General features: G+C 48.7%; 1 protein-coding gene across 1 annotated transcript; it reads left to right on the top strand.

The window, feature by feature from the left end:
* The first annotated feature begins 6,278 nt into the window (after nt 1–6,278).
* Nucleotides 6,279–27,776, top strand: LOC127584881 (zinc finger protein Gfi-1b-like). The gene is made up of 8 exons (XM_052041849.1): nt 6,279–6,366; nt 6,976–7,230; nt 13,820–13,951; nt 16,583–16,840; nt 18,047–18,297; nt 20,963–21,106; nt 23,871–24,036; nt 27,048–27,776. The coding sequence occupies exons 1-8, from the start codon at nt 6,279–6,281 to the stop codon at nt 27,236–27,238; spliced, it is 1,485 nt and encodes a 494-aa protein (XP_051897809.1). The 3' UTR covers nt 27,239–27,776.
* The last annotated feature ends 160 nt before the right edge of the window (nt 27,777–27,936 follow it).

The following is a 27,936-nucleotide window of genomic DNA, read 5'->3' as shown; positions in this document are numbered from 1 at the left end:
TCCTCCGCCAACCTGCCCCCGCTGCACCGCGCTGTGCTGGGTCGTTCATACTGCAGCTCCAACACAGGGGTTCGGGTCAAATTAGTAATCACCATGGGCTGTACAGCTTCCCATTGGTTCTGAAGATTAGCTCGTGTTGCTGGAAAGCACGGTAGTGGTTAGCGTAACGCTTTACAGCGCCAGCGACCTGGGTTCAATTCCGGCTGCCGTCTGTAAGGAGTTTGTACGTTCTCCCTGTGTCTGCGTGGGTTTCCTCCGGGTGCTCCGGTTTCCTCCCACATTCCAAAGATGGACGGGTTAGGAAGTTGTGGGCATGCTATGCTGGCGCCGGAAATGTGACGACACGCGGGCTGCCCCCAGAACACTCTACACAAAAGATGCATTTCACTGTGTGTTTCAATGTACATGTGACTAATAAAGAAATCTTATCTATATTTCCTCAGGGTGTTGCTGCTACTTTGGAAGGGGCTGGGCCTGTGGGAGAGGATTATAACCTGGACGAAGAGGTGCTGGAGTCATAGAGTCATACAGCACAGGCCCTTCGGCCCACCATATCCATGCTGACCCTTTTGCCCATCTACACTGATCCAATTTGCCCAAATTAGGACCGTATCCTTCATGCTTTGCCTATCCAAGTGTTGTGTCTAAATGCCTTTAAATGTTGTTGTTGTATCTGATTCCACTACATCCTCTGGCAGAGCGTTCCAGATATCAACCGCCCATTGTGTAAACAAAACTTTCTCCTCAGAGCTGCTTTAAAACCCCTTCCTCTCACTTTAAACCTTTGCCGTCTTATTTTTGATACCGCTGCCATGGGAAACAGATCTTGACTACCTACCCTACTGATGCCTCTAATGATCTTATACACCTCAATCAGGTCACCCCTCAACCTCCTTCGCTCCAGGGAAAACTAGCCCAGCCTGTCCAATCTCTCCCCATAACTAACGTCCTCCAATCCAGGCAACATCCCAGTGAATCTCCCCCACCCCCCACCCTCTCCAGTGCATTCCCATCCTTCCTATAGTGTGGCGACCAGAACTGCACACAAGACTTCAGGTGCGGTCTAACCACTGCTGTGTAAAGTTACATCAGCTGTAGAGCAGCTTTGGGGGAGTTGAGGTAGTCGGAAGGTGTGTACTGCATTGGAGGGATGTTGATGAATTAGGTAGAGTTGGGAGATTGAGGCAGAGTTCGAGTGTTGCTGCCACATTGGAGGCAAGACAGGGCAGTATTGATTCAGATTTGGAGGGATCAGAGCAGTGTTGTGTTGGAGGGTGTCCGTGTGTTGCTGGTCGAAGGCAAGTAGATCAGGCTCGTGCTGTGGTGGGGTGTTGTGGCCATGCTGGATGGGGTTGAAGCAACACCAGGGGGTGGGAGCCCTGTGGGTGAGGTCAGTCCAGTGATGGAGCAGAGTTGAAGAGTGCTGGACCAGTTTTATGTTGGGACAATGTAGGTGTGTTGTGGATGGATCCAGGTGGAGTTCAAAGTCTAGTTTATTGTCACGTGCACAAGTCCATGGGTGCACAGGTGCAATGAAAAACTTACTTGCGGCAGCATCACAGGCACATAGCATCAGATAAGCAGCATTCACAAGAAAAACATAAATTAAACATAAATTATACACAATTTTACAAGAAAGAACACAATTAGAACAAAAAATACAAAGTCCACTTTAGTGCAAAATAATCAAAGTGGTCATGGTGTTGCTAAACTGCAGTGATTAGGGTTGTGCCGGTTGGTTCAAGAACCGAATGGTTGAAGGGAAGTAGCTGTTCCTGAACCTGGTGGTGTGGGACTTCAGGCTTCTGTACCTCCTGCCTGATGGGAGCTGTGAGAAGATGGCATGGCCCAATGTTGGGGGTCTCTGATGATAGATGTTGCCTTCTTGAGGCAACGCCTCCTGTAGCTACCATCGACGGTGGGGAGGGATGTGCCCGTGATGTGTTGGGTTGGTGTCGCAGTGGGGTGTTGAAACAGCATTAAGTTTGCAGATGATACTACTGTTGTAGGCCGTATCTCAAACAGCGATGAATTGGAGTACAGGAAGGAGACAGAGAGCTTAGTGGAATGGTGTCATGACAACAACCTTTCCCTCAATGTCAACAAAACTGAAGAGCTGGTCATTGACTTCAGGAAAGGGGGCGGTGTACATGCACCTGTCTACATCAATGGTGCTGAGGTCGAGAGGGTTGACAGCTTCAAGTTCCTGGGAGTGAACATCACCAACAACCTGTACTGGACAAACCACGTGGATGCCATGGCCAAGAAAGCTCACCAGTGCCTCTACTTCCTCAGGAGGCTAAAGAAATTTGGTTTGTCCCCTTTGACTCTCACCAACTTTTACCGATGCACCATAGAAAGCATCCTATCTGGATGTATCACGGCTTGGTATGGAACTGCTCTGCCCAAGACCGCAAGAAGCTGCAGAGAGTTGTGGACACAGCCCAGTGCATCATGGACACCAGTCAGTCTCCCCTCCTTGAACTCTGTCTTTACCTCTCGTTGTCTTGGTGTAGCAGCCAGCATAATCAAAGACCCACCCACCCGGGACATTCTCTCTTCTCTACTCTTCCATCGGGTAGAAGATACATGTGCCTGAGGGCATGTACCACCAGACTTAAGGACAGCTTCTACCCCACTGTGATAAGACTATTGAACGGTTCCCTTATACAATCAGATGGACTATGACCTATGAGCTCAGGACCTCACGATCTACCTTGTTGTGACCTTGCACCTTATTGCACCGCATTTTCTCTGTAGCTGTGACACTTTACTCTGTACTGTTATTTTTTTTCCCTGTACTACCTCAATGCACTCTGTACTAACTTGATGTAACTGCACTGTGCAATGAATTGACCTGTATGATCTGTTTGTAAGACAAGTTTTTCACTGTACCTCGGTACGAGTGACAATAATAAACAAATACCAATACCAATGATGTTGCTGGTATGTTGGATGGACTCAGAACAGGGTTGGGGTGGGGGGAAGGTTATGTAGTATTAGGGGCGGGGCTATTGGTGTGTTGGTGAAGGAATTTGAGTTGTGTGATGGGGGAATTGTCATAGCATTGAGGGAGTTGGTGTTGGGGTGGGGTCACTGCAGTGCTGGGGGAGCTGGAGTCGTGCTGGGGGTGGGGATGTTGGTGTGGTGTTGAGGGAGGGGTCAGTGCTGTGTGGGGGCTCGGTGTACTGGGGGGAGTAGATGCCGTGATGTACTTGGGCCCACACCCTCTGAGCTGGGAGTCTGACTGCATGACGAGGCAAGAGGCCACGGATTGGGGACGTGGTACCTTCTCACATACAGCAGTCTGTCACGATGCATCAAACACTTTGGTTACACAATTTGAAATAAAACCACTGAGTTTTGTCCCTCTTCTGATGTAGCGAGTGTAAGGAAACACAGTAGTAACCAGCCAACTTTGCCTGGTAGGTGCAGGGTCCCAGACGCGGAGGCTGCTCTGTCTGTCACTCTGCTGCTCCCCTCCCTCACAGAGGCAGGTCACAGGTTGTAACACGTCTAACATAGGAATCTGTGATTACAGAGTTAAGCTGAAATATCTCTTCCAGAGCCAGAGGAGCCGCCGACTGTGAGTCAGAATGAATTGGTTTCTAACTGAATGCACGTCAACAGGAAATGGTGTCAGGAGAACCCAGCCATCTGCAGCTTCAGAACATTTTCTTTGTTTTCTCTTGGCTTTGTGTCTGCAGCACTGTCTTACCAACCTCGCCAGTTCCTTACCCCTGTCTCCCACTGCCCACCTTCTTTCCCTGATGTCCTCATCAGTTCCCAGGACCCTGGTTCCACCACCTCATCAATTTGCCACTCCCGTCACCGAGCTTCCCTTCGTTCCCTTTCCAGCCTCCTAATCCTCAACAATCTGCCCGAATTTCCTCAACTATCCCCTACTCTCTCTCTGCCCTCTCGACCAACTCCCACCTCAGATCATCTCCCTCCTCCGCAATTCCCTGCTCCTTCCAACCTGCTCATTAATTCTTTGCCTCCATCATTCTAAACCAAATCCCTACTCTAGCAATCTTAGCACTTCCCCAATTCCCTTCTGTCTCTGTCTCCGACCTGTATACTCGCCAGCCTCCTCGCCAATTCCCTACAATTCTGTCCGCCCTTGTGCCAGAGGCATCGCCTCTTGTGGTCACTCCTCGAGTGGAGTCAATCACAAACAGGCTGAAGTGGTGGCAGCTGAACTTCCCCCGGCTCCTGAGTTTGCGAGTGTGTCTTGGGGTCTAGACGGGTGCCCTAGGTCTCTGAGGGGGCTTTAAGCTGAACAGTTTGGCCCAGTCGTGGATGTTGTATTCTTGAGCCTGCAGGGAGCGGCAGTTGATAGGGTGGCAGGGAACGTTTGAGAACTAAATGTGAACGGGAAGGAAAAATGGAGAAAGGGAAAGGGAGTGAAGACTGGATTAAAAGCTGCAGAAGAAATACTAAAAGAGAAGATGGACTGAATTTAAACTTATCACTTCTAGTAGGGATGACTCAACAGTTTAATTTGTTCCTGGACCACACTGATTAACTGGAGTTGCATTAATGCTAAGGTGGTTGTATAAAAAATTATTTGCGCTGTTAACTTCCAGCCCTAAACTTTTGTGGTGAGTTTAATGGGAACTTGAAGCAGGTCTCCAGTGTTCGATCTGTGACACCAAGGGCAGACTGGTGTTAATCAGCAGGCAGGGTCTGGAGATTCACAGCTCTCAGTTGATCTCACTGGAAAGCTGCAGAGACTTTAACACAGACGTGGTTGTGGGCTGTGAACTTACCAGCACTTTCCCAGCGAGATTTTCCCCAGCACATTAACTCTGGGTATCGGTGTTAGGTCAGCTGACTCAGAACGCCAGAACCTCCAGCAGCTGCCCACCACTGCAGCCTCTTGGTGTGAGATAAACTAACTCAAAATGTCAGTTTAATGCTCAGGGTTAGAGCCGCAAAGTGTTGAGGCCTGTGCTAATTTGGTTCTGATTTTGTGGGGGTGAGTTTCGCTGTATAAACAGCCCCTCCTCTGCGTGATGCTGTTCTGTTGGCCCACTGTGGCTGGTTGAGAAGGGAAACTGTGGTTTCAGAGAGGGCCGGGTGCTGGGAGCAGCAGCCTTTACACTCTCCTCGCTTGCAGAGCTCGGCTCGGCGACCCCGCTCCATCTCCTCTCCACAACCACCATGTTCCAGCAGGACTCCCTCTCTCTCCTAAGATGAACATCGTTCCCTTTCACTGTGAGTAGACGTACACGTGGAAATTTGTTTGATGTCTGAAGTGTTCTGAGACTTGGTGCAAATGTGGCAAGCTGTGTTATTTATGATCCGCTCCAGCTCGGACAGAGCAGGCTGTTTGCTCGGCGATCAGGCTAGTGACAGCAACAGGGATAGTGCAAAGGTTCTCACTGGGGCCCGGTGCATGGTCACTGACACTCACACAGTCACTGATCCTCACTGGGGTGCAGTGCACGGTCACTGATCCTCACTGGGGTGCAGTGCACGGTCACTGATCCTCACTGGGGTGCAGTGCACCGTCACTGATCCTCACTGGGGTGCAGTGCACCGTCACTGATCCTCACTGGGGCACAATACATGGATTCTGACATTCACCAGGGGACTGACTCTCACTGAGACACTGTACACGGCCACTGACTCTCACTGGGACACTTGCTGCTGTAAGTAAGTTTCTCATTACAACTGTGCATACAGGTAGTCGTGTATATGAAAATAAACTCAACTTTGACTTTGATGTTGACTTTGTACACAGACACAGACTCTCACTGGGGTGTTCTAGGTAAGTCAGTGAGGATGTTACACATTTCTCGAGGAGACTGAGCTCTACCCCCTGGGAAGTCCCTCGCGGTGACTGGGACTGGAGTAGACTGCCCACTCCGGGCAGGTGGACGAAGGGGCCCATCCACTGGATGTGGGTCAGGGCTCAGGACAGGACAACCTTGGTCATACCTCTGCAGTGCCTTGGGGTGCCCACCATGGATTACCCAAGATCCAAAGCACATAGGCTACTGCTGCTGTGAGCTTGGCATTGGGGTCTTGGTATTTGAACTCCACTGGCCCCAGGATCTGAAGGTTGGAGGAGCAAGGGAGGCAAATGATGGATTTTGTGGTTGAAATCTGCCTTTGTAGAGGGGTGGATCCTGAGGAATGGAAAGCGATCCATGGGCTCTGGGGGGCTTTGTAGATCTCGATCCTTGGGGCACCTGTTGTAAGGCAGGGGGAGAACCTGCTGCCTTCTGAGTGTTTATTGCAAGGCCTGTCCTTCAGTGGAGGAGTCAACGATGTTGGAATTTGGTTTCCGTGTCTTGGCCTGGGTCAACGTGACCTTGGGTCTGCAGCTGGGTCTGGAGGTGACAGAGAACATAGAATGTAGAATTCAGCCCATGATGTTGTACCGAACTATATGAACACCTCCTCCATGATCAATCTAACCCTTCCCTCCTGCACAGCCCATAACCCTTCATTTTTCTTACATCCATGTGCCTATCTAAGAGCCTTTGAAATGCCCCTATTGTATCAGCCTCTACCACCACCTCCAGCAGTGCATTCCAGGCACCCATCACTCTCTGTGTAAAGAACCTACTCTGACAACCCCCCCCCCCCGAACTTTCCTCCACTGACCTTAAGAAGATGTCCTCTGGTATTGGCCATTGCCACCCTGGGGAAAAGGTGCTGGCTGTCCACTCTGTCTATGCCCCTCATAATCTTACACTACTCTATCAAGTTGTATCTCATCCTGTGTTGCTCCAAAGTGAAAAGCCCCAGCTCGCTCAATCTTTCCTCATAAGACATGTTCTCCAATCTAGGCAGCATCCTGGTAAATCTCCTCTGCACCCTCTCTAAAACTTCCACATCCTTCCTATAATGAGGTGACCAGAACTGAACACAATACTCCAAGTGTGGTCTAACCAGAGTTTTATAGAGCTGCAACATTCCCTAGCAGCTCAGAGGTTGAACGGTTCCCTGTCCATTCTGTAGATGAAGCGGGAGGAGGTGGGTTGCAGCACTGCAGTGACCACGACTGCAGAGAGTTTTGGTGCCCAGACACAGCCTTGTTTAATCCCAGTCTCCCCAGCAATGGACAAGTGGTGGACCTGCTGGTGAGGATCACAGTCTGTACACCAACGTGTAGTGAGTGCAGAATGGGAACGGAAATCAAATCTGAGCAAGATTACAGCTCCCCTCAGGTGGAGTTGAGGGCTTCAGTGGGGTTGATAAAGACCGTGCTGAGAGGTAGGTGATGCTCTCCACCATTTGTTGTATGTGGTGTGCAGTGAAGATCACATCATTGTCCCTCTTCCTGAGGGAACATGCGTTGGTGGCTCTGAGAGTACAGTTTACAGATGTGATTCCCACTGGAAAATGGTACACAGGCATTGATTCCCACAAGAAAATACTGCACAGGCATTGATTCCCACTGGAAAATGATAGCAAGCATTGCCTCACATGGGTCCAGTACACGTCACAGACACTGACTTTCACTGAGGTTCACCACTTGGACAGTGAATCTCACTGGGACTTATAAAGCTGGCAGGTGAACCGTAGCACTAAGTCATGCTGATACAGTACATGGACTGTGATGTTCATGAGTACTAACTCTCTTTTATTTAAAAAAAAATTACTTAATTCATAAAAAATATGTACAGGAAATGCAATGCAATTGGAACATGTCTCTCTACATTCATTGTCCCATCAAATCAATTCATTCACTTACAGTGCATCAATGCAACTCATGTCTCCTGTTAAATAATGCACCCATGACTTGGTCAAATACAGCATCGGGACAAGCTACAACCCCAAGCCTAAAGAGAAACTAAAAGATTTCACTGTGAAAGGTACAATGAAACGATCTGTGTATTGTCTCAGATTTCTACCTGGTACATCTGACTATAGTGGCAAACGTATGTACTATTACAACATTGCAAGCATACCGCATGCTCTTTAAAGACTAACGTTCGCTCTGCGGTGCAGGACATGGGCACAGAACCTGGATAATATTTCTCACTGGTGCAGAGTTCAGAGCTGGCTCTCAGTGGGATACAGTACATTGGCATTGAGTCTCACTGGGACACTGTCTTGCAGCAATGCTGAATTGACTATCTTTGCCACTATAAACTGATCAATGAGGCCTTTGTTCCTATAAACGCTGATCATTTGCAGGAATAGTTGTTTATCAGAGGATGCATTGCTTTCACTCTGTGCCAGAGATGGCTCTCCATCCCCCTCTGGAGTTAAGATGAGCACACTGCGGGATCCCAGGTTTATCTGAAGCAAGATTTCTGGCTAAAATGCTTCATATTACTAGCAATGCATACAAAATGCTGGAGGAACTCAGCAGGTCAGGCAGCATCTCTGGAGGGAAGTGAATTCGTTTCCCTCCATAGATGCTGCCTGACCTGCTGAGTTCCTCCAGCATTTTGTGTGTGTTGCTGCAGATTTCCAGCATCTGCAGAATCTCTTGTGTCTGTGTTTCAAATTACTGCTCAGTTCCACCAATCCTCTCCATTGACACGAGACCTCAGCACCCTCTCTTCCCCTTAGCTAAATGTCCACGGGGAAGCAGGAAGGTACTGAGGTCTTGTGTCAATCTTTCTCAGAGTTTGCTGATGTCACTTCAGGGGAAGTGTTGGGTGTTGGCTCAGTTTTACTTAGGACTTGCATACTCAAAAAAGCCACAAACCAAGGTGGGATCGTGGGTGGTGGTGGGGAGGGGGGAGGGGAGGTGGGGTGGGGTGCGGGTTAGATGTGAAGGGGCTTCAGGGGTTCAGGGACCAATTAAGGTGAGAACATGGCAGACAGAATATAAGGTGGAAAAATGTGGGCTCACCCATTCTGAAAGTAAAACAGAAAAGCAGAGCTTTTCTTAAATGGTGATGGATTGGGAAAGGTCGACGTTCAAAGGGAGTCGAGTTAGGGTACAAGATGACGTGACACAACTCAGTGACCGAACACACTTTTGGTGACGTAGTTACTGTACAAAATGGTCAGTTTACAGCAAGATTCCCAAACTTCGTGCTCGGGAGTCTGTGTGAAGATCAGAGCAGAGTACCACAGGCCAAAGCTGTTGTTGGTACTTCCATCTGTGTTTCAGCTCACACTCACAGCTCGTACAGTGTGATAACTAGTGTGCAACCCTTGTTTACACAACCCGAACGAGATTCTCATAACAATTACTTATATCAGTGAATATCTCACAATAATTTAATACACTATCTGCTTCAGGCTCATTTAGTGAGAATGGGATAAACAAGGTGCCCACAGTAGACCAGTGTTGGATTATTGGCTTTATTATAAAAGTCTTCCCAGGATTTAGGGTGGGAAGTTATTACAGGAGGACTTTTCCCAGAACTACGGACCAAACCCCCTGAGTGCACCATAGGAGACTGACTTGAACAAAGACCCTGCGCATTTTCGGCAGTTCCCAAAATGTTTGAAGATTAACTGAGTATTTCTGAAGTGGATACATTTTAGAATGATTTCGTGAAGGGGATCCAGTTGTACAGCTCTAAAATAAGGCACAACTGGAGCAGCAGGGATTAAAATATAAACTAGAAAGAGATTAACAGGTGAGGTGTCCCGAGACCCAGTTGTGAGTGTGTCCTGGGACCCAGGTGTGTACTTCCTGGGACCCAGACCTGTGTGACCCAAGGCTCAGACGTGAGTGTGCCCTGGGACCCAGGTGAGTGTGCCCCGGGACCCAGTTCATGTGTCCTCAGACCCAGGTGAGTGTGCCCTGGGACCCGGGTGTGTGTGTCCCGGGACCTGGCTGGGTGTCCTGTGTCTCTGCTTTTAGCCCCACAGTGTGTCCTAGTCCTGGACTTGGTGTGCTGGAGCCTCCAGGCAGTGGCTGTTGATAACTGCGCTGTCAGGGTACAGAGTGAATTACTGAGTGAGAACTGGAAAAGAAATGGAGAAAAGGGGAAGGAGATGCAATTAAACGGCTGCAGAAAAAAGATGGAAAAGAAAATTAAATTTGTTACTTCTAACAGGAATTATTCAACAGTTAATTTGTTCCTTTTCTTGGCCGCACTTATTATCTGGTGTTACATTAACTGGAAGGTGTTTTTAAAAAAGAAGTATTTGATCTGTTACTGTTAATTACCAGACTTAACCTTCTGCAGCAGTTTCCTAGAAATACCAGGGAGGTTGTCTCCAGTGTTCAGTCAGTGACACCAAGGGCAGACTGGTGTTAATCAGCAGGCAAGGTCTGGAGATTCACAGCTCTCAGTTGATCTCACTGGAAAACTGCAGAGACTTTAACACAGACGTGGTTGTGGGCCGTGAACTTACCAACACCTTCCCAGCGAGATTTTCCCCAGCACATTAACTCTGGGTATCGGTGTTAGGTCAGCTGACTCAGAACGCCAGAACCTCCAGCAGCTGCCCACCACTGCAGCCTCTTGGTGTGAGATAAACTAACTCAAAATGTCAGCTTAATGCTCAGGGTTAGAGCCGCAAAGTGTTGAGGCCTGTGCTAATTTGGTTCTGATTTTGTGGGGGTGAGTTTCGCTGTATAAACAGCCCCTCCTCTGCGTGATGCTGTTCTGTTGGTTGAGAAGGGAAATTGTGGTTTCAGTGAGGACCAGGCACTAGGACTACAACACGGTCACTTTGTACTTGGGGCTTTTGTTTGTCACAGGCCAAACATGTTGCTGTCTGTTCTCTGTGTGTGACACACTGGCTCACAGGGTCTGTTGGGTTGTTTGATGTCACTTGCCTAAAATTATACTCTACGTACAAGGACTTGAACAGAATGGGCCTCAGACACTAAATCAGGATGTACAGAGAGATTTGAGAGCTGCTTTGTATTAGTTTAAGGCCTGATTCTGACTGCTGTGCTGCTGGAGAGGCCACCAGTCCATTTTCCTGCAGGAAGCTGCATTCTCCAACAGTTTTCACTTTCCAGCCAACCCCAGCCAATGTCATCGCGTGCACCTTCCCCTTCCTCCTCAGATGCTCCACTCATTTCCTTTATTCTCAGCCTGTAGATCAATCCCCTCTATCACTGCCCCCCTCCAAATCTCAATCCTCTCTCTGATTCCCCAAAGCCCAGCTCACAGCCTCAAATTTCACTGCAATCTCCCCAAGCCCAAGGCCCCAGTCCTGGCTCCACCACACCCTGACTCCTCGCTCCACACCCCCATGCCACAGGTCTCACATATCCGTCCAACCGCATCCAGTGTATACTCACTACAGTGACTATCCACACCGTCACCATGGGAAATGCAGTCACTACAGTGACTAACTGTTTCTACACACAAAATTGTCACCGTACCAGCTATCATTGTAGACTACAATTCACAACAGCTTCACTTTGTTCAGCACAGTTAATTAAAGCAAAATGGTCTCGGTGTTCTAATAATTTTCCTTAATATGGCAACTGCACGGTGATTTTACACAATATGACCAATTTTTGCCACAGTCGTTATGTATAAATCATTATGTACAGCTCACGTTGTACAACAGCTCACGGGCACATTGACTTTACACAGCATGTTTATTATACCTTTAAACGTGACCGTAAACTACACAGCCACTGGTCAACCTGTTCACTTCGCAGCTTGATCACCATTCAGTGTAATCACAATACAAAAATGGTCACTACTCTCAATATGATCAACATGCCCAAGTCAACCACTTTGGCACCATGGTCACTACAGGCAGGGTGGTCAGCTCACACAATAATGTCAGCGGTTAACGTAGTTAGTTAAGATAACTCAGTTGTTATACAGCCTGGTCACCATGTGACATGCTCACTGTACGCAGAGCAGTCACAATCCATAAGCCGAGGGCAGCACAGTGGCCCAGACAGTAGAGCCACTTCCTCACAGACCCGGGTTCGATCCTGACCTCCGGTGCTGTCTGTGTGACGTTGGCACGTTCTCCCTGCGACTGCGTAGGTTTCCTCTGAGTGCTCCGGTTTCCTCCCACATCCCAGTTAGGTTAATTGGCTGCTGTAAATTACCCCTTGTGTGTAGGTGAAGGGTAGAATCTGGGGACGAACTGATGAGAACGTGGGGAGAATAAGAAAATGAGATTAATGTAAATGTGGATTGATGGTCAGTATAGACTTAATGGGCTGAAGGGTCTGTTTCCCTGCTGTATCTCTGTATGACTCTATGCACGTTATGCACAGTACAGACATTGTATACAATTACAATGCACACCACCATCAATGTTTCTACAGTTACTAGACGAGGTAACTATATATCATGATCACATATAAAAAAAATCATTGAATACAGTAAAAACATTATATCCTACATGGTCCATACATCAGAATCAGGTACAAAATGAGCACGAAGATTCTAGGATCTATAATGAAGGAAGTAATAACAGAACAACTTGGGGAAAGTAACAGCAGTGAGCAGAGTCAGTTTGGACCATGAAGGAAAAGTCATGCCTGACCTGTGGTGGAATTCCTGAAGGATGTGACTGGTAGAATAGATGAGAGGGAACCATGGACGTGATGTATTTTGATTTCTGAAAGGCTTCTGTAAGGTCCTGCACAAGAGGTTGGTTATCAAGGTTAGAGCACATTGTGACGTAGATCTACAGTTGGTTGTCAGGCTGTACCAGTGGGTGCCACTCGGATTGGTGTTTGGGCCTCAGCTATTCATCCTCTACGTCAGTGGTTTGGCCGAGGAGACCAAGCGTCATATTCCCAAGTTTTCTGACGATACTGAACTGGGATTGTGAGCACAAAGGATGTAAGGAGGCTTCAGGAGGATGTGGACAAGTTGACTGAATGGACAAGAGCAAGGCAGAGGGAATAAAGTGTGGAGAAATGTGAGGTCACCCACTCTGGCACATGTCACAGAAAAGTAGAGTGTCTGTAACATTGATGTCTGCAGGGACTTGGATGTGTCTGTACACGAGTCACTGGAGCCCAACATGTAGGGGCTGGAGCCAAATGGTACTTTTTACCAGAGGGTTTAGTTATAGGAGTGAGGAATCTTATTGCAATCATACAGGGGTTGGAGAGGCCACACCTGAAGTAGTGCGTGCAGTTTTGGTCTCCTGACATGGAGGGAATGCAGTGAAGATTTATCAGGGTGGTTCCAGGGCAATCGTGTATGCCTGTGAGGGGAAACTGAGCAAAGTGGGAATGTCTGTTTGGGAAGTTTAGGAGGAGGGAAGAAGATGACAGTGAATTTGACAAAATTCTTTCAAAGCTTCACAGGGAGAACGTTTCCCTGATGCAGGCAGATCCCAGAGTAAGGGGTGGGCTGCTTAAGACCTGGATGAAACGAAATTCCTCGGCTCAGAGGGTGGGGAATGTTGGGAATTCTGTCCCTGGGCAGCTGCGGAAAGTCAGTCATTGTGTGTATTCGGTACAGAGATGGAGGTATTTCTGGACTGAGGGAATCGAGTCATATGGGGATAACGCAGGGAAACGGAGAGGATCCTGAAGATCAGCCATGACTTTGAAGGATGGTGCAGCACGTTCAAGAGGATCGGGTGGACAATGCGACACATTCATTGCTCAGCACCATTGCTCTGCAGGTGTTCATTGCAAGACAGCACGCACACCCACTAAATGCGGCCAGTGTTTCCAATGATCAGTGCAATCTGTGCAGTGATCAGTGCTGTGTCCAGTGGTCAGTGCTCTGTGCCCAGTGGTCAGTGCCCTGTGTCCAGTGGTTGGTGCCCTGTATCCAGTGGTCAGTGTCCTGTGTCCAGTGGTCAGTGCCATGGATCCAGTGGTCAGTGCCCTGTGTCCAGTGGTCAGTGCCCTTATCATTCTACATTCGGTTCTTCCGATCGTCCTACCTGTTTATCAGCTCCAGCTCACGTTAACCTGATGTATTCACCTCTACAGGACGCAGTGACACGAGGTGGGACACTCTCAGGATGCCTCGCTCTTTCCTGGTGAGGAGTAAGCGGTTTACCAGTTACCAGGGCCAGCGGTTCAATGAAGATGATCACGTGATCGGTCTGACAAACCCTTCGGGTAAGGAGCTCCCAGCTACGCTACCTTTGCCTCATCCAGTGACGTAGGCCATTCCGCCCACCCTGCCGGCTCTGCCGCTTTCCTGCACCAACCACACGTCCCTCAATGTGCTTAATATCCAAACCAATTCAAGTCATGGAGTTATACAGCACGGAAACAGTCCCTTCGGCCCAACTCGCCCATGCTGACCAAGTACTGACCTCTGTTTTGGATGTACTCAGAGAACAAGTCTCCACAGCCCTTGTGGGAGGGGAATTCTGAGGATCCAGTGCCCTCTGGGTGATTCTCATCTCAGTGCCATGTCCCTAGGTTGTAGACACCCCAACAAGGGGAATCATCATCCTCCCATCTACCCTGTTGAGCCCCATAGTAACCTCTCATTATTCCAACCCCTAGAGGAGACTTGCCCAGTTCACTTAACCTGTCCCCGCAGGGGGATCTCCATCCCAGGAGTCAGTCTGATGAACCTTTGTTTCACTCCATCGATATTCCTTGCGCAGGGAGATCCGACCTGTGTTTGACATTCCAGCTGCCGCCTCCCCAGTGCACTGCATCATTGCAATAAGATGTCCGTCCCCTCAACCCCTGGTGCAGTAACGGTGCCACGGGAGACACAAAAGACTGCAGATGCTGGAATCTGGAGCAAAATAACAAACTCTGGGAGGAACTCAGGGGGTCGAGCAGCATCTGTGGAGGGGGGAGTGGAATTGTTGATGTTTCCGGCTGTGACTCAGAACCAGTCCTGAAGCAGGGCCTTGACTCAAAACGTTGACGGTTCCTTTTCCTCCGCAGATGCTGCTCGACCCACTGAGTCCCTCCAGCAAGTTGTTTCTTTGACATAGTGGTGGGGCGATTACATAGCAGGGAATCCAGAGGCCCGGTCTAACAAGCCAGGGGTCTGAGTTCAAACCCCACCACAGCCACTGTGGAATTTAAATTCCATTAATAATCTGGATTGTGGAAAAGTAATGATGACCACAAAAATGACCAGACTTTGATCTGTCACCCCTATCTGTAGCTTTAACCCAATGCCCTAAACAAGTCCAGCCCCCAGTTGTACTTGTCCTGTTCCCAGACAGGATGAAACAGGGTGCCACACTTCCATCGACCCAGCACTGAATTCACACCCAGCAAGTTCAGCCTTGTGAACTCTCCCTCATGAGTACGTGGGGACCAGTGGCTGAGGTGGCAGGGCTGCTTTTGAACGTTGAGGTGTGGGTCTTCGGGACTGGAACTTTCAGTCCAGATGAAGGTTTTCGACCCAAAACGTCAACTGTCTGTTTCCCTCCACAGATGCTGCCTGACCCGCTGAGTTCCTCCAGCATCTTGTGTATTGCTCTAGATCCTGTCGTGAGTGTGGCTGAGCTTATGTTCTGACCTTTACCCGGGGAACCTTATCCATAGAGAGGGTTATCCGCAGGAAATGAGGACCAGGGTCCTGCTCGGATACACTTCGGCCTTCTGCGTGGAGAGTATTCAAGGTCTCCTCACATCCACTCACTTGTGGCCTCGTCAGGAGCAGCCCACTCCTCTTCCAAATCCAAACCGTGCCTGCTGTCCCGGGATAACCCCAGCCTGCCCACCATCTCAGGATGGACCCAGGCCTGTCTGCTCTCCTGGGATGGCCCAGAATACTCAGTGGCGTGGCAGGTAGTGTTCCTGCCTCACAGCTTCAGAGACCAGGGTTCGATCCCAACCTCTGACACTGTCTGTGTGGAGTTTGCCCATTCTCCTTGTCACCCCATGGGTTTCCTCCCACATCCCAAAGACATACTGGATGGTAGGTTAACTGGCTGCTGTAAGTTGCCCCTAGTGTGTAGGGGGGAGCAGGAAAATCGGAGAGTGACATTGATAGGTTGAGAGAGAGAGTACGTTACATGGAAGCCATTTGTGTTCAGTTTTAGTCAGAGAAAAGAGTTGGAAAAGAGTTGATCTGGAAAGAGTGCAGAAGAGGTTTACTAGGATGTTGCCAGGACTCGCAGGATTGGGTTATAGGGAGAGGCTGGACAGGCTGGCACTTTTTATACGCCTCTATAAGATCTCCCCTCAGACTCCTTGGAATGTAGGAGACTAAGGGGAGATCTTATAGAGGTGTATAAAATCATGAGGGGCATAGATAGGGTGAATGCACTCAGTCTTTTTCCCAGGGCTGGGGAATCAAGAACTAGGGGGCATAGGTTTGGGGTGAGAGAGGAGAGATTCAATAAGAACATGAGGGGCAACATTTTTACACAGAGGGTGGTGCACATACAGAACAAGCTGCCAGAGGAAGTGGTTGAAGCAGGTACATTAACAACATTTAAAGGACATTTGGACAGGTACATGGATAGGAAAGGTTTTGCGGGATATGGGCCAAATGCGGGCAAATGGTAGCTCAGGTAAACAACTTAGTCAGCACTGATTAGTTAGGACAAAGGGCCTGCTTCCGTGCTGTATGCTGTATAACTCTATGACTCTATAACTAGGGCAATAGGACTTATGAGAATACTCTGAGATCCAGCATTGATCAGTGGCCTGAATGGCCTCCACCTGTCATAAGTAAATGTGTAAATACTAACGTGAGAGCTCCCTGTGCGATGATCCGGATGTACCTGCGGTGCCACAACTGACTTCCTTTTCTTCTTTCCGCAGTGGCTGGACAAGTGGAATCTGGACCTCAGGGAACGCCGTCTCTTTTGATTAAGTTGGAGGAGCCCTCGCGGAGTCTCAAACCCATTGAGAATTCCACCTCAGTCTGCGGCTCCCAGCCAAAGTGCTGGAGAGCTCCTCAGGCACACGCCAGCTCAGGAGAGGCAAGGGACGGCCTCCCAGCTTCTCGCGGAACAGACGAGGCAGTGTGCGAGAGAAGACCCAAGTGTGAGGATCTCTGGAGACCTCGCTCTCCATCAGGTGCGGCATCAAAGGTCGGGAAGTGTCCGTGGGTAGAGAGACAGGTTGATCGATAGTTGGAACCCCCCCCCCAAAATGTACAGAAGGACTCTGTGGCCCTCTCTCCGAAGGCTGGACCCAATAATCCATGTGTGGTCTCCAGAGCAGTAGAGAGCTACAATACTGATGTCATGTTCAGCTGGGGCCTTGACTGCTCTCTCAGGTATAAAGGATCTATTTGAAGAGGAGCGAAGGAGTTCTCCCCAGAGCTCTTGCTGATCTCTGTCCCTTAAACAACACAACCAAAATAAATGACCTGCACATTGCTGTTTATGGGATCTTAGAGTTTTAGAGTCATACAGCACAGAAACAGGCCCTTCGGCCCAACTAGTCCATGCCGACCAAGATTCCCATCTAAGCTAGTCCCATTTGCCTGCGTTTAGCCCATATCCCTCTAAACCTTTCCTATCCATGTACCTGTCCAAGTGTATTTTACAAGTGACTGCAGAATCTGGAATCTGGAACAACTAATCTGGAGCAGTCCTGATGCAGGGTTTCCACCTGAAATGTCGACAATTCCTCTCCTTCCACAGATGCTGCTCAACCCACTGAGTTCCTCCAGCAGATTGTTTAGTGCTGTCTTCTAAATGTTGTCAGTGTACCTGCCTCAACCACTTCCTCTGGCAGCTCATTCCATGAACTATGTAAAAATGTTGCCCCTCAAGTTCCTACTAAATCTCTCCCCTCTCACCCTAAACCTGTGCCCTCTAGTTCTTGATTCCCCAACCCCGGGAAAAAGCCTGTGCGCATTCACCCTGTCTATGCCCCTCATGATTTTATACACCTCTGTAAGATCGCCCCTCAGTCCTAGCCTGCCCAACCTCTCCCCATAACTCAGTACCTCGAGTGCTGGCAACTTCCTTGTAAATCTTGTCTGTTTAATAGCATCTTCCCTATAGAAAGATTCTGCTTTCTGTGCTCAGATCGAGGTATGGAGTGGTTGTGAAGTACCACTGTCCATTTCAGTGCAAGATAATCAAAGTGGTCATAGTGTTGCTATACTGAGGTAGTGATTAAGGTTGTACAGGTTGGTTCAAGAACTGAATGGTTGAAGGGAAGTAGCTGTTCTTGAACCTGGTGGTGTGGGACTTCAGGCTTCTGTACCTCCTGCCTGATGGTAGTTAAGATGACTTTATATTTTGAGTTGAATGATCTGATCTGTTTTAGGTTCAGACAAAGTGTTTCTCCCTTCGGAAGCTCCCGGGACACTGGGATTACGATGCAGGCCGTATCCCTGGACAGGATACTCCACAGTCAGACTCAAACACCTGGTTGAGGATTACCTGTCACCAGTGTTGGAGCCCAGAGCCAGTGTCCAGAAGCCGGACAGCGCACAAGACATTGAGGACAACAGCCACATCCTCTTCACTCAGAGAGGCAGGCACAGAGCTCCGTATGACTGCAGCAAATGTGACAAGGTAAATGCTCACACTTGGAGAGAGGCTCCCCAGGTACACACTCCCAGACACACTCAGACACACCCAGGTACACACACCCACACACACACCCAAGTACACACACCCAGATACACACCCAGGTACACTCTCAGACACACTGGATATACCCATGTACACATACTCAGACACACCCTGATACACACACATTCACAGAGGGAGAGGGAGGGGAGAAATAGAGAACCAAGCACAAGCTCACAGAGAGAGAGACAGACAGACAGACATAGACAGACAGACAGACAGAGACAGAGAGAGTGACAGCATCAGAGATAGACAGAGACAGACAGACAGACGGACAGGTAGAGACAGATGGAGGCTGCTTGTTGGAGAGCCTGAGGCAAACTCTCACTCACCAGAAACTCTGATTCAGAGGGAGTTAGTGAGAGCCCCAGGGACAGTAACTGACCCAGGGAGTGAGAGAGCCCCAGACACTGTGCCTGACCCAGGGAGTGAGAGAGCCCCAGGCAGACTTCGCTCACATCCAGGCGGACACAACTGTACTTACAGAGTGAGCGAGAGAATGGCCCTCGGGACCAAGTGCGACTCACTTCTACCCTCATTCTGTGGGTTCTGGGGGTGCTGATGAGGCCAGTGTGGGACCCACAGACTCGTCCACAGGTGGGGCAGGAGGTGTGTGACAGAGCAATGGGGTGGGGGTTGGTGTCTGGGGGGGGGGGGGGGGGGGGTGATATGCTCCTCCTCCTGTTTACACCGTGCATCCATACATTTCCCACAGACTCGGTTCTTGGTGACGTCCCAGCTGGGCCGGTCATGGGTCAGTGGGGGAGCAGCAGTTTTCACGGAGGACTTGAGAACATATTTGAACAGGTTCTGGTGCCCATCTGGACATCTCTTCCCAGGACAGAGCTCGGGGTAGACTGATTGTTTCAGGAATCCGGTGTCAGACCTGCCCGTCGGAGCCAGCTGAGTGTAATGAGGCCATTGCTAATGGAACCGTTGGCCTGGGAGAGAACACTGACATCAGTTCACTTCCCCTGCCAGTGGACTTAGAGGTTTGAGGGGAGTTAGTGTTGGTGAAATCCCAGGACTTTGGGAAGAGAAAGAGGGAGACAGACAGATAGGGAAAGAGAAATCACTCAAGGAAAGGCACACTCTGTCACACTTGCATTCAGTGTAACCCCCTACAAAGATATACCAGCCCCTTTCACGGCAATGCAGAGATATTCCTGGTCATACATTGGGGGGAGAACATCCAGCCATAACTGGGAGTACTGATGGTGACGTGGCTGGTCAGTGCCTATCGGAATCAGGTCAGTGAGACTTGGCTGGACAGTTGGAGAGTAGACTTTGATCTGTTGAATGTTAACTAGATGTGTGTGATGGGGCATGTACTGGTGAAGTGTTTGAATGGAGGGAATGATTGAGTTGTGAGGTTTGACCGCTCCCCAGTCTGGATAACTCTGGTGTTTGACCCACTGTGTGTGCCGATCCCCTCCTTGCAGTCCATTGTGAGCTAAAGTCACGGAGCCCAGGTCTGGCCCTGCTGCCCTTGCATCCATCCACCAAACCCATGGACCTTTCCACTCATTTTTAAATTTAAATTTTTAAATTTTATTTACAGTGTGGTAACAGGCCCTTCCGGCCCAATGAGTCCGCGCCGCCCATTTTTTAAACCCATATTAACCTACCCGTACATCTTTGGAATGTGGGAGGAAACCGAAGCACCCAGAGGAAACCCACACAGACACGAGAGAACATACAAACTCCTTACAGACAGCGACGGGAATCGAACCCCGATCGCTAGTGCTGTAATAGCGTCGCGCTAACCGCTACACTACCGTACTGTGATGGACACCTTGGCGAAATCCTGGACCAGTCCTTGAGCTGTGGGCCCAGCACAACTGCTGCACGTCAGGCTCTCGCCACCTTCGCTGTCCTGCAGCATTGCCCTCCCTTCCACATCAGCTCCTGACTGGGTGACACAGGTTCAGAGGTGGGTTCAGCCGGCTCGGGCTCTGCCGGCTTCTTCTGGGTCCCTGCAGGAGGGTGCTCAGTCACGTCCAGCTCATCTGCTCGCTGCTCCCTCCTCCCCCTCAAGGCTGAAAACTGAGGTCACCAGACCCGTTCTCCTGCAGTTCCTGTGGCCCAGGTCGCTGGGCGAAGGAGTCCGTGCAGCACCGATTGTTAGAGCAAAGCCTGAGATTCAATCCCAGCGCATCACCCCTGAAAAATTTAACAGACAGACTCGGTTCCCCGTCACCAGTCTCCTGTGGTCCAACTCAGCTCTGAATTTTACAGAAGTCAGCATACTGAGGCTCCTGACCCCAGCGCTGTCGGTGGGGAGTCTGCCCGTTCTCCCTGTGACTGTGTAGGTTCCTTCCTAGTGTTTCCATCCACATCCCAAAGATGTGCTGGTTGGTAGGTTAATCGACCATTGTAAATCCCCCCTAGTAGGTAGTGGAATGTGGGAGGAGTTGATGGGAATGTGGGGAGATTATAATGGATTCGGGTAGGACTGGTGTAAATCAGGTGCTTGATGGTCAGTGCGAGCTGAGTTGTATCTCTCTATGACTCTGTAAATTCCTCACTAGTGTGAGGCAGTCCCCAGATAACTAGAAGTATGCTGTCTGACCAAACAGTGGCTTCATCATGAATACGTCTTACATAGGGCTTTTCAACTCCACATGGGTTGGAGGTTCATGTCCGAAGATCGCACAGTGGCAGCCAGCTCTTCACCTGTGAGATGTGCGGGAAAGCCTTTGGCCACTCCGCCAGTCTGGAACAGCACCGAGCCACACACACCCAGACCAAGGTAAGGGCCCAATGTCCACACGCTCCTGGCTGGGAACCCAAACGCCGCAGAGACAAGGCCCAGTGATCCATTTGAACTCAGTGAAGGTGCTGGAATACAGGATGCGAAGCTGAGAAGGTGGGAAGGTGGGGTACAGTGAGGGACGGAGTGCTGCTTTTAGACTTTAACACTTATTGTGAGGAGTAAGCTGTAAGCAGTAGTGAGCAGTAACACTGTTCAGAAAGGATATCGGTCGGTGAAGGGTCCAATCATTGTGGTCTATCCGAGGAACAACAAGATGGGAAAGAGACAGGGGATCCTGCTGGGAGAGATCCAGGAACAAGAAGTGAGTTACAGAACAGACCTCAGGAGGGTTCTTCCATGGTAGTGTCTCCAATTTAGATCATAAGACCATAAGGTATAGGAGCAGAATTAAGCCATTTGACCCATTGAGTCTGCTCCGCCATTCAATCATGCCTGATCGTTGTTTAACCCCATTCTCCCACCTTCTCCCCATAACCCTCAACCCCTTTACCAATCAAGAACCTATCAATCGCTGCCTTAAATACACCCAATGACTTGGCTTCCACAGCCGTCTGTGGCAACGAATTCCACAGATTCACCACCCTCTGACTGAAGAAATTCCTCCTCATCTCGGTTCTAAAGGGAAGTCCTTTTATTCTGAGGCTGTGTCCTTGGATCCCAGACTCTCCTACTAATGGAAACATCTTCTCCACGTCCGTCCTATCCAGGCCTTTCAGTATCTGGTAGGTTTCAATGAGATCCCCCCTCATCCTTCTGAACTCCATCGAGTACAGGTCCAGAGACGTCAAACACTCCACATACGTTAAGCCTTTCATTCCCGGGATCGTTCTTGTGAACCTCCTCTGGACCTTCCCCAGGGCCAGCACATCCTTCCTTAGATATGGGGCCCAAAATTGCTCACAATTTTCAAAATGCAGTCTGACCAACACCTTATAAAGTTTAGTGGGTTAGACGTGAGCCAGTGTGGGTCCTAACATTGGGCAGGAGATGCTCAGTGGGGTGGGCCAATAGGCAATTTGAGAGGCAGTGGCTCCTTCTGCCATTTACTCTGGCCTTCTATGTGTGGACTCAAGGTTCCCCGTACCATCCCAAGTTCTCCCCCACCATGTTGAGTGCCCTGGTGGGATCCCCACAGATCACTGGGGAAGTTGCTCCTTTCCAAGAAGACATTGAGAACATCCTTGAATCTTTTGCTCTGTCCACCTGGTCTTCTCTTGTTGCCATGGAGCTTAGAGTACGCGTCTGGGATCAGCCAGTGGGATTCCAATAAAACTCCGAAAATCCGGCATCTGCTTGTTGAGAAATCCTGACGTTTGGCATCTGGCTCATCTCATTAGTCCAGAATGTGAGGTGGGGGCTCAGGGTACAAGTGGGCTGTGAGGCTGGGGCTGGGTCTGGGGTCTGCACCGTGAGCGTCACTGCGGTCTGGAACATCAGGATGGTGCGGGGGTTTGCAGCCGGGGTCTGGAGTCCCAGTATATTTACTGCTTCTTTTACACTGGGTTCAATGGAAAAGTTATCATACAATATTGTAACATGTAGAAATAGTGAAATGAAAGTGTGTTGGGGTATTAATAAGAATAACATCCAATAGTCCGGAAAATCTACCAGTCTGGCATTGCCAGAGGCCCAGGGATGCTGGATTATCGCAGTGGTAAATTAAATTTGTTTTATTATTGTCACATGTACCGAGGTACAGTGAAAATCTTGTCTTGCATACCGGTCACACAGATCAATTTATTACACAGTGCATTGAGGTAGTACAGGGTAAAACAATAACAGAATGCACAACAAAGTGTTACCGTTACAGAGAAAGTGCAGTGCAGGTAGACAATAAGGTGCAAGGTCATAACGAGGTAGATTGTGAGGTCAAGAGTCCATTTTATTGCACTAGGGGATTGTTCATTAGTCATAACAGCGGGATAGAAGCTGTCCTTGAACCCGGTGGTACGTGCTCTCAGGCTTTTGTATCTTCTGCACAGAATATCTGGGGTGGGAGGGGTCTTTGATTATTTTGGCTGCTTTATTGAGGCAGCAAGAAGTGTAGACAGAGTCCATGGAGGGGAGGCTGGTTTCCGTGATGTGCTGAGCTGCGTCCACAGCTCTCTGCAGTTTCTTGCGGTCACAGGTGGAGCAGTTGCTGTACCAAGCCGTGATGCATCAGGATAGGATGCTTTCTATGGTACTTATGTAGTTACTGTAGTTTGGATTGACGCAGAACTATGGAGAGATGCGAGTGCTTTGGGATTATGGGGGAAGGACCAGGCAGTGGGATTAGTTTGGGATTGGCCAATGGGATAATTTTGAGATTGATGCAGGGTTATGGAGAGAAGGGGCAGTGGTGTTAGTCTGAGATTAATGAACGGCAATGGGGCAGGAGGATTCGTTAGAGATTGTCAGAAATGTACAGAGAGTGGAGCAGTGTGTTTGTTTTGGATTGGTCCAGGGCTTTGGCGAGAGAAGGGTTCAGTGGGAGTTGTTTCTGGTTGATATTTAATTATGGAGAGACAGCTGGATGTTAATTGGGTTGAATAAAAAACTATGGGGATTAAACTGGACCTGTAATGTGATGTTCCCATGGTTGAATAGTTTCTGGTGCTCCACCTTTATCCCCACGGGATACCGGGGCGAGGATTGGTCACCGGAGACCTGGAATGTGACCTTGTAGAAGTCGGTTCCTGCAGAAGGGGAACCAGCTGAGAGACAATAACTTTGCTTAGTACTCTTTCTGTTTCTGCAGGAAAAGAGTTTCAACTGCAAGATCTGTGGGAAGAATTTTAAACGTTCCTCCACACTGTCCACGCACCTACTGATCCACTCAGATACCCGGCCCTATCCGTGCCAGTACTGTGGGAAGTGCTTCCATCAGAAGTCTGACATGAAGAAACACACCTTCATCCACACAGGTAACGAACCTGCTCCAGCACACTCCCTGCAGCTACTGGGATCTGCTCCAGCACACTCTCCGCAGCTACTGGGATCTGCTCCAGCACACTCCCAGGAGCTACTGGGACCTACTCCAGCACACTCACCACAGCTACTGGGATCTGCTCCAGTACACTCCTCGCAGCTACTGGGGACTACTCCAGGACACTCCCCACAGCTACTGGAATCTACTCCAACACATTCCCCATAGCTACTGGGATCTGCTCCAGTACACTCCATCCCTGCGTACTGGGATCCACTCCAGCACAATCCCCTGGGCTATTGGGATGCACTCCAGTACACCCCAGTTTGATACCCCTGCTAGTACTGTGGGAAATGCTTCCATCAGAAGAAACACAGCATCTGAATCCACTCCAGCACACTCCCCTTAGCTACTGGGATCTACTCCACTACATTCCCCTTGGGTACCAGGATTGGCTCCAGTACACTCCCCGCAGCTACTGGGACTCATTCCAACACACCGCCTCGGGTACTGGGGGCTATTTTTCACACTCCTGACGTATATTGGTACAGAAGCCAACACACTGACCCCAGGTATCGGGAGTGACCCTGGAACATTGCACGGATACTGGGAAGGGTTCCATCACTGTGATACTGGATATTTCCCTGTGTTTGCCCGTGTGCCTTTAAGTCTCCCTGGCCTCCCACTGTGCACGTTAATGCAGGACCTTGAACCATGGAAGCCGATCTCTGGGGAGAGGGACTGCAATAGACCCACATTTTCTGGTGGTTCAAAGATTGAGAGGTGATATTGAAATGTATAATTCAACAGAGTAGATTTGGAGAGTCCTTTCTCCAACCACCCAGCTGAAAAGTCTGGAGTGAGAGGGCAGAGGTGGACCTTCATTGGAGAGATGAGGGGAAACTTCTTTGCTCAGAAGGCTGTGAAATTTTGAAATTCTTCATGGATTTTGGATGCTCAGCTGATGATTACATTTGTAACTGAGATGAATAGACTTCTTGGCCTCCAAAGGAGTTGAGAGTTGATGTAAAGTTCAGCCTTGATCTAATTGGATGTTGGCACAGGTTAAAGAGGCTTCAGGATCTGTTCTGGCTCTCTCCACCTGTATAGGAAAGACCAGGAAAACATCAGGAGAGGATCACCAACATCAGTCCTTAACTCATTTTCTCTCTCAACTTTTGAAGTCGAGTTTATTGTCATCTGCACAAGTACATGTGTGCACAGGTGAAATGAAAAACTTACTTGCAGCAGTATCACAGGCACACAGCATCAGATAAGCAGCATTCACAAGAAAAATATAAATTAAACATAAATTATACACAATTTTTACAAGAAATAACACAATTAGAACAAAAAATACTAAGTCCATTTTAGTGCAAAGTGATCGAAGTGGTCATAATGTTGCTAAACTGTAGTGTGTCGGTTGGTTCAGGAATCGAATGGTTGAAGGGAAGTAGATGTTCTTGAACCTGGAGGTGTGGGACTTCAGGCTTCTGTACCTCCTGCCCAATGATAGCTCAGGGTTCCTCAGGGTATTTACTTCCCTGAGCAACTTGCTATGACAACAGCATAGCTGATCTCTGTTTAGTACATCAAACACCTACCCTCAACGATCCTCCTTGGTAGCTCCTCAAAAAGGCCAGCATAGTGGCACAGCTAGTAGAGCCACTGCCTCACAGCTCCAGTGACCCGGGTTCAGTCCCGACCTCCTGTGCTGTCTGTGTGGAGTTTGCATGTTCTCCCCGTGACTGAGCAGGCTTCCCCCGGGTGCTCTGGTTTCATCCCACATCCCAAAGACGTGCTGTAGGTCAATTGGCTGATGTAAATTTGCCCTCATGTGTAGGTGAGGGGTAGACTCTGGAGGGGGGGGGGAGTTGATGGGGATGTGGGGGGAGAATAAAATGGGATTAGTGTAGGATTAGCATTGATGAGTCAGTGTCAAGTTGGTGTGTCAAAGGATCTCTTTCTGTGCTGTATGATGCTGAGTCTATATGAAAAGCACAATCAAGTTAGGCAAATGCCACCTTCTCTTACCAAACCCATGCTGATTTTGGTTAATCTACATCAATCCAAATGCTATTTATATTGTCCATTCAAATTTTTCCCAGTTCTTTACCTACCATTGATCTTAGCCTGACTGTGCTTTCAGTACTCAGTTTGTCCCTCCCTTTTCATACAATGGCATCGTGTTAGCAACCTTCCAGACTTCTTAGACTAGAAGCTGATGGTCAGAACCTCTTCCATTTCCTCCCTGGGCCCAAAGGTTTATCTAATCATCTGAAACTAAGTTCAAACCTGTCCTTCCTCTTGTCAAGTTTACACATTGATTTCAAAAGTTATGCTAACTGTATTCTAAGAATTCCACTCCCTTTATACAATTTCTATCCACTCACTGATAGATTTACCATCCTGTCCTTGCATTTCTCTGATGTTTGCCTTACAATTTGCTTCTCTATCTCCATCAGACAGAGTTGGAGCCAGTAACACACTCTACGCGATGTGAGCTGTCCTCTTCCAATCCAAGTTGTTCTCCCTTCATTTTGGCTTTTCTGCTCCTGTTATATTTATGTTTTGATTCCACATTCCATACTTCCTTATGATATAAAGGAGGCCATTCAGCCCATTGAGTCTATGCCAGCTCACAGAGAAATCCCATCACCCCACTAATTTTCCCTATAACCTATTCTACCCATATTCCCATCAATGCTACCATCTACCCACACACTAGGAGTAATACAGAGTGGACAATTAACCTACCAACTTGCACGTCTTTGGGATGTGGAAAGAAATCGGAGTACCCCAGGGAAATCCAGACAGTGACAGGGAGAATGTGTGAACTACGCATGGACATTACCGGAGGTCAGGATTGAACCTGGGTCTCCAGAGCTGTGGGTACTAACTGCAGCACCCTGTCACCCATCTACAGCACGAGGAGATGAACTGAAGGTGCGATTGTTATTGAAAGTTTATTGTGAGAGGATTAATATTATCACTGATGTCCTGTTACAGGTGAGAAGCCTCACAAGTGTCAGGTGTGTGGGAAAGCCTTCAGTCAGAGCTCCAACCTCATCACCCACAGCAGGAAGCACACAGGCTTCAAACCTTTCATTTGTACTGTCTGTGGGAAAGGATTTCAGCGGAAAGTCGACTTGCGGAGGCATCAAGAGACACATATTGATTTTAATTCAGCTGGTTTATAGGTCCCTGCTGCTGAAGCTCTCCAGCTGAGCCAATGAACAGTGTCGTCTATTTCAGCCAATAAGCAACAATCCAGCTCTCCAATTCAACTAATGAGTGATGTTCCTGCTCTGAGATTAAACCAATGAATGGTGAATCAGCTCTTAATACAACCAATGAACAGCGTCCTAGCTCTCCAGTTCAATCAGAAATACTACATCATCATCCTGCTCTCCAAATGAACCAAAGAGACATTGTTGCTACCCAACCAGAATCAATGAGCTGTTCCAGATCCTTTTGGAATTGGTGCAGGGATGGTCTGCCAATGGGTGCAAGGGAAGTAGTTCCTTCATTCTGGTCCAGATGGAAAACCAGCAAAACAACGTCCCTGCAAAGTTTTTTTTTAACGTATTTTCCAAAAATGTTAAGTTGTAACATTGTGCCTTAACCTGGAAACCAAGTAGCGGAATTGGAGCTGGTCAGAATTTTCTCTGAACCTCAGAGGGCAATGACAAAGGTCTACGTGCTTTCATGGGGAGACATTATTCTCTCTATAGCTCAAGCCTGAGCTCAGTGCAACAGCATTTCGTAACCACCGTCCTGATAGGGTGGGGAAATTGATGCATTTCAGGTTTTCTTAGTTGTATAAATGCTTGTATGATATATTTTTAATTAATAATAAAGAAATCCCCATTTACAATGGGTGCATTACAATGTAGGA

Source organism: Pristis pectinata, chromosome 31, assembly GCF_009764475.1.
Source record: "Pristis pectinata isolate sPriPec2 chromosome 31, sPriPec2.1.pri, whole genome shotgun sequence".
Lineage (NCBI taxonomy): Eukaryota > Metazoa > Chordata > Chondrichthyes > Rhinopristiformes > Pristidae > Pristis > Pristis pectinata.
The sequence above is the reverse complement of the archived record's forward strand: the minus strand, read 5'-3'. Positions and strand labels throughout refer to the sequence as shown.

Bases quoted from the DNA above. Each gene is read 5' to 3' on its own strand.
- LOC127584881 (XM_052041849.1), top strand. From the start codon at position 6,279: ATGTTGGAATTTGGTTTCCGTGTCTTGGCCTGGGTCAACGTGACCTTG. The intron at 13,952-16,582 runs GTAAGGAGCTCC...TTCTTTCCGCAG, and splicing joins CGGTCTGACAAACCCTTCGG to TGGCTGGACAAGTGGAATCT. The intron at 24,037-27,047 runs GTAACGAACCTG...GTCCTGTTACAG, and splicing joins ACACACCTTCATCCACACAG to GTGAGAAGCCTCACAAGTGT.